General features: G+C 51.6%; 4 protein-coding genes across 4 annotated transcripts; all 4 read right to left on the minus strand.

Moving 5' to 3' along the window:
- Nucleotides 1-21: 21 nt before the first annotated feature.
- PHACADRAFT_191492 (uncharacterized protein) lies at nt 22-1,765 on the minus strand (the record flags this gene model as incomplete). Its single annotated transcript, XM_007391682.1, has 10 exons — nt 22-106; nt 165-440; nt 496-538; nt 762-855; nt 910-1,041; nt 1,095-1,210; nt 1,261-1,278; nt 1,334-1,464; nt 1,511-1,699; nt 1,752-1,765. 10 exons carry the CDS (start codon nt 1,763-1,765, stop codon nt 22-24), a joined length of 1,098 nt encoding a protein of 365 aa, XP_007391744.1.
- Nucleotides 1,766-2,591: 826 nt separating this feature from the next.
- Nucleotides 2,592-5,565, minus strand: PHACADRAFT_249435 (uncharacterized protein). Its single transcript, XM_007391683.1, has 15 exons — nt 5,522-5,565; nt 4,932-5,417; nt 4,769-4,877; nt 4,687-4,713; nt 4,443-4,631; nt 4,260-4,390; nt 4,189-4,206; nt 4,024-4,139; nt 3,846-3,969; nt 3,775-3,788; nt 3,553-3,719; nt 3,469-3,491; nt 3,331-3,412; nt 2,996-3,271; nt 2,592-2,932 (listed from the first exon to the last, which is right to left on the minus strand). Exons 2-15 carry the CDS (start codon nt 5,113-5,115, stop codon nt 2,848-2,850), a joined length of 1,545 nt encoding a protein of 514 aa, XP_007391745.1. The 5' UTR covers nt 5,116-5,417; nt 5,522-5,565; the 3' UTR covers nt 2,592-2,847.
- Nucleotides 5,566-8,146: 2,581 nt separating this feature from the next.
- Nucleotides 8,147-9,128, minus strand: PHACADRAFT_249438 (uncharacterized protein). Its single transcript, XM_007391684.1, has 2 exons — nt 8,988-9,128; nt 8,147-8,929 (listed from the first exon to the last, which is right to left on the minus strand). Exons 1-2 carry the CDS (start codon nt 9,095-9,097, stop codon nt 8,317-8,319), a joined length of 723 nt encoding a protein of 240 aa, XP_007391746.1. The 5' UTR covers nt 9,098-9,128; the 3' UTR covers nt 8,147-8,316.
- A 332-nt stretch (nt 9,129-9,460) lies between these two features.
- PHACADRAFT_136514 (uncharacterized protein) lies at nt 9,461-12,442 on the minus strand. Its single transcript, XM_007391685.1, has 9 exons — nt 12,339-12,442; nt 12,207-12,286; nt 11,553-12,161; nt 11,141-11,501; nt 10,676-11,090; nt 10,566-10,599; nt 10,025-10,513; nt 9,892-9,951; nt 9,461-9,835 (listed from the first exon to the last, which is right to left on the minus strand). The coding sequence occupies exons 1-9, from the start codon at nt 12,409-12,411 to the stop codon at nt 9,776-9,778; spliced, it is 2,181 nt and encodes a 726-aa protein (XP_007391747.1). The 5' UTR covers nt 12,412-12,442; the 3' UTR covers nt 9,461-9,775.
- Between the last annotated feature and the right edge of the window lie 1,893 nt (nt 12,443-14,335).

Genomic DNA, 14,335 nt, shown 5'->3' on the forward strand with positions numbered 1-14,335 from the left:
CGTACTAGTATCGTTGTATACTCAGTCGTAAAACGCCGCTTCGTACATCAACGCCTCGGCAGCCTTGGATCGAGGTTTGAAGCTAACTTTGAACGGCAGAGGTTGTCTGGCATCCATGTCGACAATCAACGACATTGTAACATGCCGACAGCACTAGGACTTACTCCAGCAACCCGGTTGTGTACTCTCCACTGGGCTCGATGACGTTCCCCGTTTCGTCCATAGGCTTCTCTATATCAAGCGTGGCCAGCATATAGGCTATGTTGATCCACATTGAGTCCTGCGCGAAATCCATCCCTGCGCATATCCTCCGACCGAAGCCGAAGCCGGCCTCCAAAGAGTCTGGCGCGTCCTTGTCGAGATCGCCGCCTGCGGTAAGAAAGCGTGCGGGCTCGAAGGACTCCGGGTTCGGGTACCTGTCTTCGTCGTGCAGAACCGCCCTGGAGAGAAGGATTCGTCTGTAATCAGGCTCTCAGAGAGACAGGTTCTTCTTACCATGCATTACCCATCACGATGGACCCAGCCGGGATATTATATCCTTTGTATTCATCAGCTGCAATCGATACATGCGGAACCGCTATCGCCAGACGGTGACATTAGGTATTCACCACACCCACCTAGAGGTATAACAGGCCGCCACTTACGCCGTGGCCGGCTAGTCAGCACGACGAACCTGACTGAAGAGAAGCACCCACCTCAAGGTCTCTTTTCAGTAATGTAGGGGAGTGAAACCCTGTCCTCGATAGTGGGGAGACGGTCACTTCCCGTGACGCGCTCTATTTCTTCTTGAGCAATGCGCTGCACGTGTGGGTACTGCATCATCGCTAGGACGAAAGTTGCCAGAGAAGAGACAGTCTGAAGGGCGGGCTCAGCGGAGGAAGGGATGCATATCATGCGTAATCTACCGACCGTATCAGCACCTCCGATGTATGCTGTTCCGACAGCGTGCTTGATCACGGTTTCTTGACGCTTTTCGTCTGCACTGTCATCTATCTCCGACAGGAGCGAAGCGCAGACGCAGTTTGTTGAGTTTCCTTCCGCCTAGGTAGCTGCTCAGACATGAACATGGCCTTCGTGCAGCCAAGACAGCTTACCAGATCTTGCTTCACCACCTCAAATGGCTCGTCAAACATCTTATCGACTTGCTTACTCCACCTAGCCGCATCTTGTTTGAATCGCGCACCGGGCATCCAGCTCGGTAAATATCTCACTGGCGACGGCCATCGGTATGTGAAGAAATTGAAGAGGACGAGTACTTACGGGCTGGTATTAAGTCCACTACAGATACGTCAGTACGTCAGTGATAACCGTAGCTACAGATAGAGCCACCAACCCATATATGCCCCTGTATTCCCTACCTCAACCAGGGAGTGGACAGCCTCCTCCATGATCTCAAGATAATGATCATGCTCAGGCTGCGCATTAATGCCGTACGAGACCCGAAGAATCGTTGCTCCTGCCATGCTGTCACAAGTCAGACGGCGCTCAGATCCACTAGCGAGCCACATACAATCGGAGGTGTCGCATGAGAGCGCCAGGCTCTGCGATGAGACGGCCTAGCATGTTCCTTGCTTGTTTGTACATGTATGCGTGGTAGTTGCATATCGCATTGGGCTGGAATTGCCGATGAAACACTTTTCGATGTTCCCTCCAGGAATCACCGTAAGGCATCAAGGCGAAGTTCTTGTTCCAACCGACACTAGAATAGCAAATTCATGAGTAGACACGACGGAATTCGAGTTCCTACCTACAGGCCATGAGCCATTGTTGTTACAATCCTGTATAGTTTGTTGGTAGATTTTTACGGAAAATAAACCTAAGAAGACTCGCCGATCCGAGTATATGGAAGACCGCTTTTCAAGCACCTCATTGACAGCTTTTGAAGAGTTGAGAACATAGATATGCTTCCCTAGAACGTTCAGGTAGATGATGTCCGAGCCTGCGATGCGGACTTGTGAGCGACAATCCGGAGTGATAGTATGCGGTTAAAGATAGTCACAATGCTCCCGGCTCCATCTCTGATAGGTCAACCACGCATTTCGCACAGGCATGTCCAAGGCGTTCCATATGACAGGAAGCCCTTTAGGGCCTGGAGGCAGGCGATAACATCGTCTTCTGGAGCATAGGGATACGGCTATGAGCAGGACGAAAACAGCAGCAAGTGTGACAGTTTCCATGGTGTAAAAGAGCGGCGTGCCAAAGAAAGCTGGAGCTGCGGCTTATAAGGTAGAATCATTTGCGCCACGAATTGTGGACAGACTTCGAGGGTGTTTGTATTGGCTCACCCATGACGTTTGGTGACGATATTGATGATCGTCTATAGCGAACGGCTGTTGGTTGAGCTCGCACGTGAGCACAAGACGTCTTACACCAAGACTGTTGGCAACACGCAAGTCATACCGGAATGCAGTAATCAGCACGAGCTATACACTGATCAAATCATATCCATCTCTCACTTCTGGGCTCTGAACTTGAGAAGGTATCGGAGCGCCAGTACAGGCGCCTCGGGCTCTCCCTGGCACCAAGTACAGTGCTCCGAAAGCGTAGAAAGCATCAGATGAATTCCGTCAAGTGGAATCATCACATGGTATGGTACTTCTGCTAGAGGGCTGTCCAGGAGCGTTGAACAGCAACTTGGCGCTCGACGCGTTGTTGGCGCTTAACTAGCCCCCGTGGCGCGGCGATGGCTGCAGGTTTTCGGTCGCTTTCAAGCAAAAGCCTAAACGTACGACCAGAGAAATAGATAGATAAAACAGAACCACGGTCGATGGTTACTATTGATTGCATGAGGTGCGATAAGTATTGGACAGACTTGAGCTATCCGCGCGTCATGATGAGCAGTGGCGTTCAGTCGTAGAACATGGGCTCCCGGATCAAGACTTCAGCAGCTTTGGAACGAGGCTTGTAGCTGGCCTTGAACGGAACGGGATGTCTGCGTGCCAAACACGATGATTAGCATAGCAACCTGGCATCACAAGACATTGAAGACGCTTACGAAAGCGTCCCGGAAGTGAACTCCCCACTAGGCTCGATTGGCTGTCCCATCTCGTCCGAGGGCTTGGCAATGTCCAACGTCGTCAAGATGAATGCGATATTCAGCCAAATCGTATCCATCGCAAAGTGCCTTCCAGGGCAAAGCCTCCTTCCGTAACCGAAGCAGGCCTCAACAGGGTCCGGCGCAGACTTGTTCAGCTGACCGTCCGACGTGAGGAACCGGGTCGGGTCGAATGACCCCGGATTCGGGTACCTAGTCTCATCATGAAGTACGGCCCTAGGTTCAACAATAGTTTGCATAATGTCTATTGCTCCGTATGCAACGCTGACGCTTACCATGCATTTCCTATCACAAGCGATCCGGCAGGAATGTAATAGCCCTTGTACTCATCATCTGCGGTCACTGTGCGAGGAACAGCTGCCAGGAGGCGAACTTCAGATCGACCGGCTACCAAGCTACTCTGTATAACTTGCCTAAAGGAGTAACTTGATGCCATCTGTGCAGGAGTAAGACGCTATTTAGCGCAACGAAGAGTAATGCAGTGATGGGCGGCATACCTCAACGTCTCCTTCATGACCGCCGTAACGTACGGGAGCGAGTCCCTTTCTTCAAAAGTCGGGAGACGTCCACTGTCTATCACACGATCAAGTTCTGCTTGCGCGGTGCTTTGAACGTTCGGAAATTTCAGCATCGCCAGAACAAAGGTGGCTACAGCGGACACTGTCTGTCGTAATCGGTGGTAAGATGCGCAAAGACGGGGTCTCTGTTCAGTAGCTTACCGTGTCTGCCCCACCTGGAAGCCACCTGTCAATGCCTACAGAGCAGTTGCACATATGCATAGAGAGCTTACCAACATATGATGTCCCGGTTGCATATTTGACTGCAGTTTCCAGCTCCTGGCGCGGTTTGTCTTTACGCTCGTCCAGTCCTGCCAACAGCGAGGCGGTGACGCTGTCGCTTGGCTTTCCCTCTGCCTAGCCGTTGGCTCAGCCGTCGCTCGATGAGATGGTGACCTAACTGTGGCTCACCATAAGCCGCTTCACAAGCTCGAACGGCTCGTCGAACATCCGGTTGACTTGTTCCCTCCATTTCATGCCGTCGCGTTTAAATTGAGCACCAGGTGCCCAACTCGGCAGATACTTCACTGCACGGGATCCTCAGTTTGTGTAGAGTTACAGACGAAGGTTCCTCACGAATAGGAAAGTTGTCAACTGCGCATCTGTTAGCACCGGCGGCTTTAGGGGACTGATTGAAACTTACACACCAAGGTACGATCCAACATTTCCTGTCAAGGCTAGGGAGTGGACGGCTGCCTCTGCTATCCCAACATAATGGTCATTCTCCGGCTGTATGTCAATTCCGTACGAAACGCGGAGAATGGAGGCGCCAGCCATGCTATGAAGGGCTACGTTAAGACCCAGAGGGTACCCGTAAGAAGTTGACATACAAGCGAAGGTGCTGCGTCAGATTGTCGGGGTCAGCAAGAATGCGACCCAATAGATCCTTCGCCTGCTTCAAAATATGGATGTGATGCTTGGAGACGACATCAGAATGAAAATGCTGGTGGAACATGCGGCGATGTTCTCTCCAGAAATCACCGTATGGCATGAAAGCGAAATTCTTGCCCCAGCCGACACTGCACTATCAAATCAGAGACTCGGATGGGATCAAAACCATAGCCGATGACTTACATCTCGTGGCACATTGCCATAACCATGCTGCATGCCAGCTTGTGAGTTTCAACACGACATCGCTACAGACCAGGACGCGTACCGATCCGAATAATTTGAAGACCGTTTCTCCAGCAAATCATTTATGGCTTGTACAGAGTTGAGCACGTAGATCGGTTGCCCAGCGATGTTCAGGTAAATGATATCTGATCCTGTGAGGTGCCTACGTTAACGTCGATCATGGGCGATTCGTGATAGAAGCTCACCATACTCGCAACTCCACTTCGCATAAGTCACCCATTCGTGTCCTACGGGGATATCAAAGGCGTTGCCAATGATTGGGAGTCCCTTGGGACCGGGAGGTAAGCGGAAGCGCTGCCTCTTGGAATAGGAATACACAGGTAAAGCTACGGCGAAGATGAACAGGAGGGCAAATACGATGGACTCCATTGCTTGCGATTAAAGTCGAAGGGTCTAACGGCAAGTGAATAGTATTGCACCTATCAGCAACATGTTATATAGCACCTCACGGGTAAGCTTCTGCAACATCTGTAATTGCGGCCTTTCCTCCTGCGGGAACTACGATTTCCTTGACAGCATTCTCTTCGGTGAAGCTCTTTCGTGAGAGTGGCTTTAGCCCGTTTCGAAGACTTGCCAGCAAGAAGAAATCGTTCGGCAGAGGACATGGTGGGAAAAAACCCACAGCTGTCAACGTGTCGAAGACGCGCCATGGGGCCTGAGGACTCCTGTGACTGCAAATTGTAGCCCAGGCCGATCGATTGAGCCCGTCGGCGGAGAGGGGCAGTAGATTCAGCACCTTGGCCTCGTAGCAGAGTGTCGAGATGCAGCGGCTTACGGGCGTTCAGAGTTTTGTACCTTGAACCAGGGTATTGAGAAGCGCAGGTCAGCGTAGCATACGTTTATCGAAAGCGTAGCCCATGCGTGGTCATTGCCGGCTGGGATCCGGTGACCGGTCAACTTTCAAGGATTGTCTCCGCGATGATGGCTGGGCGCTGAGCGCTGATCGATGAAGCGCTGATCGGTGAGAAAGGTGAGACGCACTCTGCGGTTAGACCGCTTCACTCTGCTACCCCTTACTGTCGCGCACGGTCGTAGCACGACCCTTCGGCGGTTCATCAACATCAATGCTGTGGGATGCCAGGGCAAAGTCTGGTGACCGAACTGGCGCTGACATTAGACCTCGGTGTCGTTGAGGTTTGGAGCTGTACAATCCTCGTTGTTGCTGGAAGCGTACCATCACATCATGGGTATTGTGTTACAGATACAGAGGGAAGGTGGCCCGCGCCGGATCCTGTACACTATCAGTGCAGCACAGCGCACATGTACGTTCAGTCATAGAACACCGGCTCCCTAATCAAAGCTTCTGCGGCATTAGAGCGAGGTTCGAAGCTGACTTTAAACGGGACGGGATGTCTGCGCTCATGCATTCGTTAGTAGAATTAACTTGTCTTGCGCATCACATGAATATATACGTACGAAAGTGTACCAGTCGTATATTCTCCCGCGGGTTCGATGGGCGCTCCTGTATCGTCATCGGACCCTCAAACCATCCAAATAATCAGGAGCTCGAAACTGCCATTTCGTTAGCCCGGGCGGACCATATTCTTAGCCATTCTTACCAGAGAGCACAATATGTGGCTCAAACTGGAGACCGCAGTAGAAGCGCGGTGACGTACGCGACTCAAAGACTGCCTTTGATATACATGATGAATTGGCCGCACTGTCTCTTCCTGCGAAATCGGCGTCCTATGTGATCACCGATCTCTCTGCTTCAGCGCAGCGCGCGCCTACCCGAGAACGCCAGGAATCGTTGAGGCAAGTTAAACTAGGCGTGCTAGATATCCAGAGTATCCAATCGACTGGACATGCGGGCTCGTCCAGCGTTTACCGTGTTTCGCCGGAACCCATGTACACCAGTTGTAAGCAGACTCCTGACCAGCGCCTAAGGGACGGGAGCTTTCTCAAGCGGATTATCGGGTTGGGTGATTATCGGCTATCTTGTAATTACCGTTTATATATACTACGTCAGCGGGATTTGTGTCTATGTCAGCAGAATTTGCGTAATCTTTCGAAAGGCTCACCGTCCCTAGGCGACTGGCACAAATTATTGGCGCGCGTGCTCGGCAGCTCGGCAAATGTCCCAACAATTATTTTCGTCGCTCGGTTTTCCGAAAAATAAGCGACGGCGCCTCTCCGCCTCGCTCAACCCTAAGCGAGGGTTTCGAGAACCTCCCGCTCATTCCTTAGTATCTTGGGAACCACAACAGGTAGCGGCTCGACTGCTCATTTCAGAAGTCATGAAATTGATTTTAATGTCTCTAATGGCCGCATCTCTTGTCTAAAGCAGGTGCATGAGACCGTGAAAGATGTGGATGAGCGACTACGGCAGCTGCGCCACTCTCTCTAGTAAGGTCCCTGACGACACCGCAAGGACTGCACGGCAACGTTGCACCTTACATACCACCTTTCCGGCAATATTTTGTGTTTTCACCTTGATCCCTTGATGTCACTTCTTGAAAAAATGCGGAGGTGTTTATGGTGCTTACACCAGGACTCTACTGATTGTTATACTGATCTCACTTTTGTATCTCTGCGGAAATGTGCTGAATTCAGTTATCCCAACACTCAACCTGCTCTCTGTGGAAGAAAGATCTGTGGAAAGCTCACCTTCTTCAGTCACATTAATTTCCATTGCATAATTTAGAACTCTGATGATTCTTCACTTATTTGCCTCACATGTATATTGTTAGATAAAATAGAGCCTCAGCTGCCTGAAATCATATTAGAACAGCTTCTATCTACAGCGGAGCAGGTACCGCAGATGAAGCTTGGGTGGGCTCCTACTCTAGGGTTGAGCTAGGCGGAGAGGCGCCGTCGCTTATTTTTCGGAAAACCGAGCGACGAAAATAATTGTTGGGACATTTGCCGAGCTGCCGAGCACGCGCGCCAATAATTTGTGCCAGTCGCCTAGGGACGGTGAGCCTTTCGAAAGATTACGCAAATTCTGCTGACATAGACACAAATCCCGCTGACGTAGTATATATAAACGGTAATTACAAGATAGCCGATAATCACCCAACCCGATAATCCGCTTGAGAAAGCTCCCGTCCCTTAGGCGCTGGTCAGGAGTCTGGCTGTAAGTGGCGTGTCAGAGTCTCGGATGTGATCTGAAGTAGGTCAAAGCGCGCAGAGCCGAGCTTCAAATTTCAAAGCTTCAAGCTTTCAAGCTCAAGCGTTATCCCGGGGACAGCCGGATTGCGTGTAAATGTAAACTCTTGACACCGCAGACTCGCAGCGCAAGTTCCTTTCACATCTTCAGGTGAGACGGCAGCGATTAGTATAAGCTGACCTTGGCTCGTGCCTGGTTCAGTAATTAGGTCCCCCAGTGTGTGTGTCATGTTGATGGAGTCCTCGGAGAGCATAGTGCTTTGAAGATGAATGCAAAGTAATGACGTTAAATATTACAGGAGTAGCATTTCAAGAAGCTAAACTAGCGCAATAACATGAATATTAATGTCACGTCAAAGACTACAAATAATCGTTAGCACTGATGTCAGTCCGCGATCGTCGCTGGCAGCGCCGTGATAAATACTAGATAATTCAGTCGTAGCTTCCGATCCATGAGCTCATTCATGCGCTTTTTGCTATATAGTCCTGCTGGAGAATCCTGATCGCGACGGTCTTAGACAACCATACCGCGCGCAGTAAACCCACTTGCTTGACAGGAGGATTCCATCCTTCCGGCAACTTTTCATCTCCGTACCACTGCTCCACAAACTTTCTCGGGATGGCGAGCGCCGAGTCCTTCACCTGCGGTTTGCCCTGCCCGAGGACCAGTAGTGTCAGAGCCGACTCGCCGTGGGCGATCTCCCTGTGCACCCAGTCCAATGGTTTCCGCTCCTCCAGCGCCCGGCGGATGCGCGCGCGCACAAAACCGTTCAGCGTCAGGTTGCCGTCCGCCTGCGTGTAGCCGAGCAGATGTCGGAGGAGCACCTTGTCAGGCCGCGAGGGTGCGAACTCCTCGCCAGGCTTGGCGTCGGCGTGCGCCGTTGAGACGTTGTGTTCGATCCGGTGGTGCAAACAGAGGTTGTGCAAGCTGAGCGTCCACGGCAGCTTCGTTGGATGACCGCAGAAGATGACTCCCACCGTCGACAGGAACAGCGCGAGCGGGTACGAGAGGTTGTACACCTTAACAAGTGAGCACGCGAGTGTCCAACAGCCGATGTTATACCCGTCTCGGGGTCTGGTTGAGAGGCATGAGTAAAAGATTGACAGTTCCTGGAGATGGTGGGGGTACAGACAAATATCCGTGATTGGCCAGCGAATTCAGCGCTGGGCACGGTGACCTGCTATCTCTAGGCAGGGGTGCACTGTACGCGTGGTCGGCAGTGGCTGTCTTCTGGTCGTTCATAGTGGTCAGAGAGACGAGTCACGACTGTAGATATGGGCAGATGGGTACGTGGAGATGGACCTGTCCATGCCAGGCATTATTTATATCGGGGGCCGCACTTCCCAGGCCTGCAGATCCCTACGTAGTCACGCCATCAGGAACTGATAACAAGGCTGCGAGCACAGGCGATCAGCGGCTGTTAGCAAAGTCGTTAGGGCGGATTGTTTCGAGATGGGAGCAGAATGAAAGCATTGCACCAGACGGCGCATCATGATAGCGGTGACAGTGGCTACCGGTTCATGTCATTGCGTGCGCGCATGTACACCCACCTTGTTTCCTGCCGGCTCTTGTGGGTTCCGGTCGAACTCGCCCCGGAAACTTTAGGTAATGCTTTACGCAAAGCGCCACCGTGAGATGCATAGACGAAGCTCGTAAATATTACAAAGTGCAGGGCATGTTAATCACGCTGATAGTCCGTTAGCTAAATAGCATTGCTGTCAGGATCGTAGTCGCCTCTGCCATTAGATCAACTTGTCGTTAGGTGAGAACAGCGGGCACATGATCAGAACAAGTGCAGAGGCTGTGATGCAATGCAATGAAAAGCACAGGCGCGGAGGGCAATGTGATCATGATAACATTCTATCAGGCGCTGGGGACGGGCGCAGAGATGGAGTCTGTGCATCACGGGTCCGGTTCGCATCATGAAGACTCCGGAATGTGGACAGATAGCTTGGGCGCTGATAGGTTCACGAGATAGTCCTGCAGAGTAGTGAGTACGCAATCGCCGTCAGTTGTATGTGGCCAGATATACTCACGCGCAGCCACTGTTCTCTTTGTTCAGGGATATGATCAAGTACCAGATATCGTTTATCATTCTGGGTGTCACAGAAGGCTGTTAGTAAATGGTGTGCATGGAAACAAACATTCAGAGTCCAGAAATGGGCAGACCTTCAGGACCTTGACCATCTCCTTGAGATCAACAGTTTTTGCTAGTGCCTTCATATCGACCACTTCCTCATCATCTTCACCAATATCATCCGCCTTGATGCTCTTGTCGACACCCTGCCCACCAATCTTGCCTAAGCGTCCCCAGAACTCGACAAATGAGTTCTCGGCAAGCATCTGGTCAAACCCGTGTCTCGCTTCTTGAACGCGCTCGCGGTTCCACCGTTCATATTCGTCCTCAAGCGCATGCACGTCGTATCCAAGTTTTGTCGCCGGTAGCGAGGTGACTAACGATGACACGGGCAGCTCGGCGAACCGTGCGTTGAGTGATGGCGAGTGGGACGCGAACAGCGCGTGCAAATTGCCAAGGTGTTTAGTGCGGAGCTGCGTAACGTGCGTGTGGAACAAATGGAGCCGCTGATTAAGCGGCAGGACTGAACGTGTGAAGCGGGGGTCCCTCTCCAGCTGCAGAAGTACGTCGTCCCATCTGACCTGCATAACGGGCACTGTGAGACATCTGCGCATGAATCGTGAGCTGTCGTACCTGTGGGTCACGTATCGCATCAACCAGGAGAGTCCTGAGAACAAAGATACGAGCAAGAGGTGAGTGGCGCCATGTAACCAAGCGATGAGGAGAGAGGCTACTCAGCGCACTTGAACTCGAGCTCGGATTCCTCCTTGTTAAGACCAGATCTGCTACGGTCAATCTCAATGTCAAGCTTGCTGCGTTCGGCCTTGATCTTTTCTTCACGTTCTCGGACCGCACGTTCCTTTCGTTCCTCACGTTTGCGCTCCTTTTCTGTCTCACCCTCAACGTGATCATCCTGGTCATTACCGTCGACCTGAACCTGGCCAGGCTCGGGTGTGGGTGTGGCAGCGACACCCTGTGCCTTCATGAAGGTACTGAACAGTTCCTCGCGGAGAGACGACGAGCCTACAGCATCATAGCGAGGGTCATCGACGATCTTTTTCTTGACATCCTTCCATACAGCTCCGAGCATGAAGATACCGCTTTCCTTGAGCAGAGCGAAGAAATCGGATTCAGCTTTCTGCGCAGCGGCACGCTTCTCTGCAGAAAGTTATAGGGGTCGTAAGTATGGACAGTTCACGATCACTCACTTTCACCAAGTTCCTTCAGATATTCTCTGAATCTCTTCTCCCGTTCTCGGTCGTCCTTGCCCCAACTGTAAAATCGTCGATCTTTCTTCCATTGCCTCCTCCATTCTGTCCAGTTTGTCCGTGTACTCTTAACCTCATCTTTAAGCAACTGCTCGAACTCTTCCTTCGGGTTCGCGGCGGCCTTCTCCTGCTTAACCTTGCTTTGTCGCAGTTCGCGTGCACGGTCACGGCAATATTCATCGAACGCTTCCTTGCGTACAGAGACCGAAGGAAGGAGGACATAGCGAGGATCATTCACGAACAGAGGTAGGGCACTGTCCCACGGGTGCAGCGGGTTGATATCCTTTTCGCGAAGGAGAGTCTGGCACGAGATTCGTTAGTGAGGTTCTGTATATAGTACAGATTTGCGTACCTTGAAGAGAGCCTTCGCCTCATCTATGGAGAGATCGACCTTGTCTGGCATATTCAAAGGCTTGTTCTTCTGCGTTTCAGCCTCTGCCTTCATCCTTTCCTTTTCCTCTTCTTCTTCTCGTTTCTTTACCTCCTCTAGCCTTTTCTGCTCCTCTTCCGCCTCTTTGGCCAGCTGTTCCGCCGCCTCGCGCTGCCAGTCCTCCATGTCGCTCTCGTCTTCATCTTCATCTTCGTCGTCGTCGTCTTCATCTTTAGCCCCAGCCTCATCTTCTTCCATCTTCGCCTTTTTCGAGATAACCACCTCCTCGACCGGTACTACCTCCGCTTTCCGCTTTCCAGCCTTTACCTCTGCCTTCACTCTCTCGGCCTCTTTCCTTTCCTCTTCCTCGGCCTTACGCTTCGCCTCCTCCTCGTCTCTCCCTCTCCTCCTCTCCTCCGCTTCCCGCCTTTCTAGCTCTTCTACAGCTTCCTTAATCTCATCTGGCACCGTCCACAGACTCCGTCTCTCGGTCTTGTGACTGTAGAAGACATTACCTTCTGTAGTCTTCACGCGAAGCCAGTCCGTCCCGGGGATAGGTGTTTTGACAAGCGGCTTTTCCTTCTTCTTTGGCTGGGGTTGCGCTGCTACGGGTACGACAGGGATCTGGCCTGGCACTATAGGAAACGCGGGCAAGGGTCTGGTATACGTAGACTCTTTTGTGACCACATTATAGTAGTAAAGCTGTCCCGTAGGACCTACAACACATGGTTGGATGGTTCTTTGCGTACAGTCAGAATATGAACGTACTGGTATGTTCAGACCAGCCGGGAGGAAGCGGTGGCGGAATAGCTGCGGGAGGAACGAATGGCAGAGACTGCATGCTGGCTTTATGGCCAAAACTATGCTGTCATCAAGTGCTAGAGGTTCGAATCCCGGATATGCCTCACGTGAAAATACGTGGCACGTGACACTCTCCGTGGACCGTTGGTTAGTGGTTACTCGAGACTTAGAGCGGCGTGGTGCTAGATTTCAACGTATTCAGGGCTCGGATTGACACGCCAGCTTAATCAATCTCGACGTTGGTCATTCAAATATTCAACTTTCATCTTATCATAGTCACAAGCGCGGCAGCACTCTACGGTGCTGTAAGGCGGCACGCTACTGCCCGTGGGCGAATAACATGCAGAGATGTTGCAAGTACGAAGGATGGTAGCGTTTTAGCACGCAGAGTGAAAGTCCAGCGAGTCGTTCTTGGCCTTGTTTGTTAGCGCGCTGGCGCGTTGACGTGCCGCCACAGGAAGCAGCGCAGAAGTGCGGGCGGATGAGTGCAGCTAGCGACCTCACTGCAGCTGACATGGGGTTAGTTGTTATGGCTCCGAACTAGACAAAGGTAAGACAAAACATGATTGTAAGCTTCACCCAGTAGCCGATCTTACCACTCGCCGTTATTAGGCACACAAGCATCTGTTAAGAGCGTAAGGATATCGAGCCAAGGGGAAGTATCATTAGCAGCGTAATTTATACTACCCTCAAAGTGAACTTGCGTTCTGCCGCTATAGCGTTGGCTCGTTCGATCAATTTAGAATCCCGGCTGTCTCTCGGTCGATGCGCATGTGACATCGGTAGTGGAAAGAGGTGGGCCCATGGAACGGCGAGGAGTAGGAACTTTAGTGGTGAGTCGTTGTGTGAGAGTAGTAGTGGAAGGTTTTTGGTTTCATTGGTCGGCAATGAACCTCGAGCTTTCCCGAGGGTCGCTGAGGCAAAGTTCAAGAGGACGCACAGCACCCCCAGGCTTAGCAATAGGCTTTGTCGCGCGTAGGATGAGAGGTGGACGTGGTCACCCAGGTGATCCTATATAGCAATGCACGGTGTGGCTTTGTCGGCCGGCAAGAACCACATCGCGCCCTACAAGAAACTCAGATCTAGTGCATGGGAAGACAGCAGATCACTAACCTGATACCGCACAATCAGTGGCCCCGTCCTAGCAGTCACTAAAACAGTGCCACCGCACAGATGAACAGCTAAAGGAGCAGAATATATAAGCCCACGCCGCCGCGGAAGACAAAGCCAATTGCTCCTGTGAGGAATCGAAACAGATAACGTATCTCGATAACAGCCGGATACGGCCACGTGTCAGCAACTAACAATCCAACTGGACTGAGCTACGACAAAGCTGAGGAGACAGACGAGAGGAGAGTGAGTGAGGAAAGACCAGCTCGAGTCTGGCTTGTTATTGAGCAGTACAGGCTCCTTATATACATGTCAGACTGAATACCTAGAATATCCTACAAATATACGGAGGTGTATAGAAAGTGAAAGAATACCATGGAATCCGGGAGAACCATCCGGATTGTGTAATATTCATGACATTACCCCCCCCGTCTAGAATCGTGTCCTCACGATTATTTACCCGTCGATCCAAATCCTCCTGATCCTCGTTGAGTCTCTGTCAAACTTGACACCTCCTCGATATCACATGACGCAATGCGTTCCAAAATGACTTGTGCGATCCGATCGCCAGCGTGTATTTGAAAGGGTTGATTCGTGGAGTTGATCATCACTACGCGTACTTCTCCGGTGTAATCTCGGTCTACTACTCCAGCGCCGACATCTATCCCTTTGACTGCTAATCCACTTCGCGGAGCAATTCGTGCATACGTTCCGTGAGGTGCGCGAATTGCTATGCCGGTGCCGACGATTTTGCGGTCTCGTGCCGGTATCTTAGTGCTTTCAGCCGAATAGAGATCCAACCCAGCCGACTCCTCGGATCCTTGCTTCGGGAGAATTCCACCCATTCGTGTACC

This window comes from Phanerochaete carnosa, assembly GCF_000300595.1.
Source record: "Phanerochaete carnosa HHB-10118-sp unplaced genomic scaffold PHACAscaffold_2, whole genome shotgun sequence".
NCBI lineage: Eukaryota > Fungi > Basidiomycota > Agaricomycetes > Polyporales > Phanerochaetaceae > Phanerochaete > Phanerochaete carnosa.

Bases quoted from the DNA above. Each gene is read 5' to 3' on its own strand.
- PHACADRAFT_249435 (XM_007391683.1), bottom strand. From the start codon at position 5,115: ATGGAGTCCATCGTATTTGCCCTCCTGTTCATCTTCGCCGTAGCTTTA. The intron at 4,878-4,931 runs GTGAGCTTCTAT...GGCACCTCACAG, and splicing joins GAAGTGGAGTTGCGAGTATG to GATCAGATATCATTTACCTG. The intron at 4,391-4,442 runs GTATGTCAACTT...AGCCCTTCATAG, and splicing joins CTGACGCAGCACCTTCGCTT to CATGGCTGGCGCCTCCATTC.
- PHACADRAFT_249438 (XM_007391684.1), bottom strand. From the start codon at position 9,097: ATGAACGACCAGAAGACAGCCACTGCCGACCACGCGTACAGTGCACCC. The intron at 8,930-8,987 runs GTCTGTACCCCC...CCTCTCAACCAG, and splicing joins CTGGCCAATCACGGATATTT to ACCCCGAGACGGGTATAACA.
- PHACADRAFT_136514 (XM_007391685.1), bottom strand. From the start codon at position 12,411: ATGCAGTCTCTGCCATTCGTTCCTCCCGCAGCTATTCCGCCACCGCTT. The intron at 11,091-11,140 runs GTGAGTGATCGT...AACTTTCTGCAG, and splicing joins TCTGAAGGAACTTGGTGAAA to AGAAGCGTGCCGCTGCGCAG. The intron at 10,514-10,565 runs GTACGACAGCTC...CCCGTTATGCAG, and splicing joins ATGCGATACGTGACCCACAG to GTCAGATGGGACGACGTACT.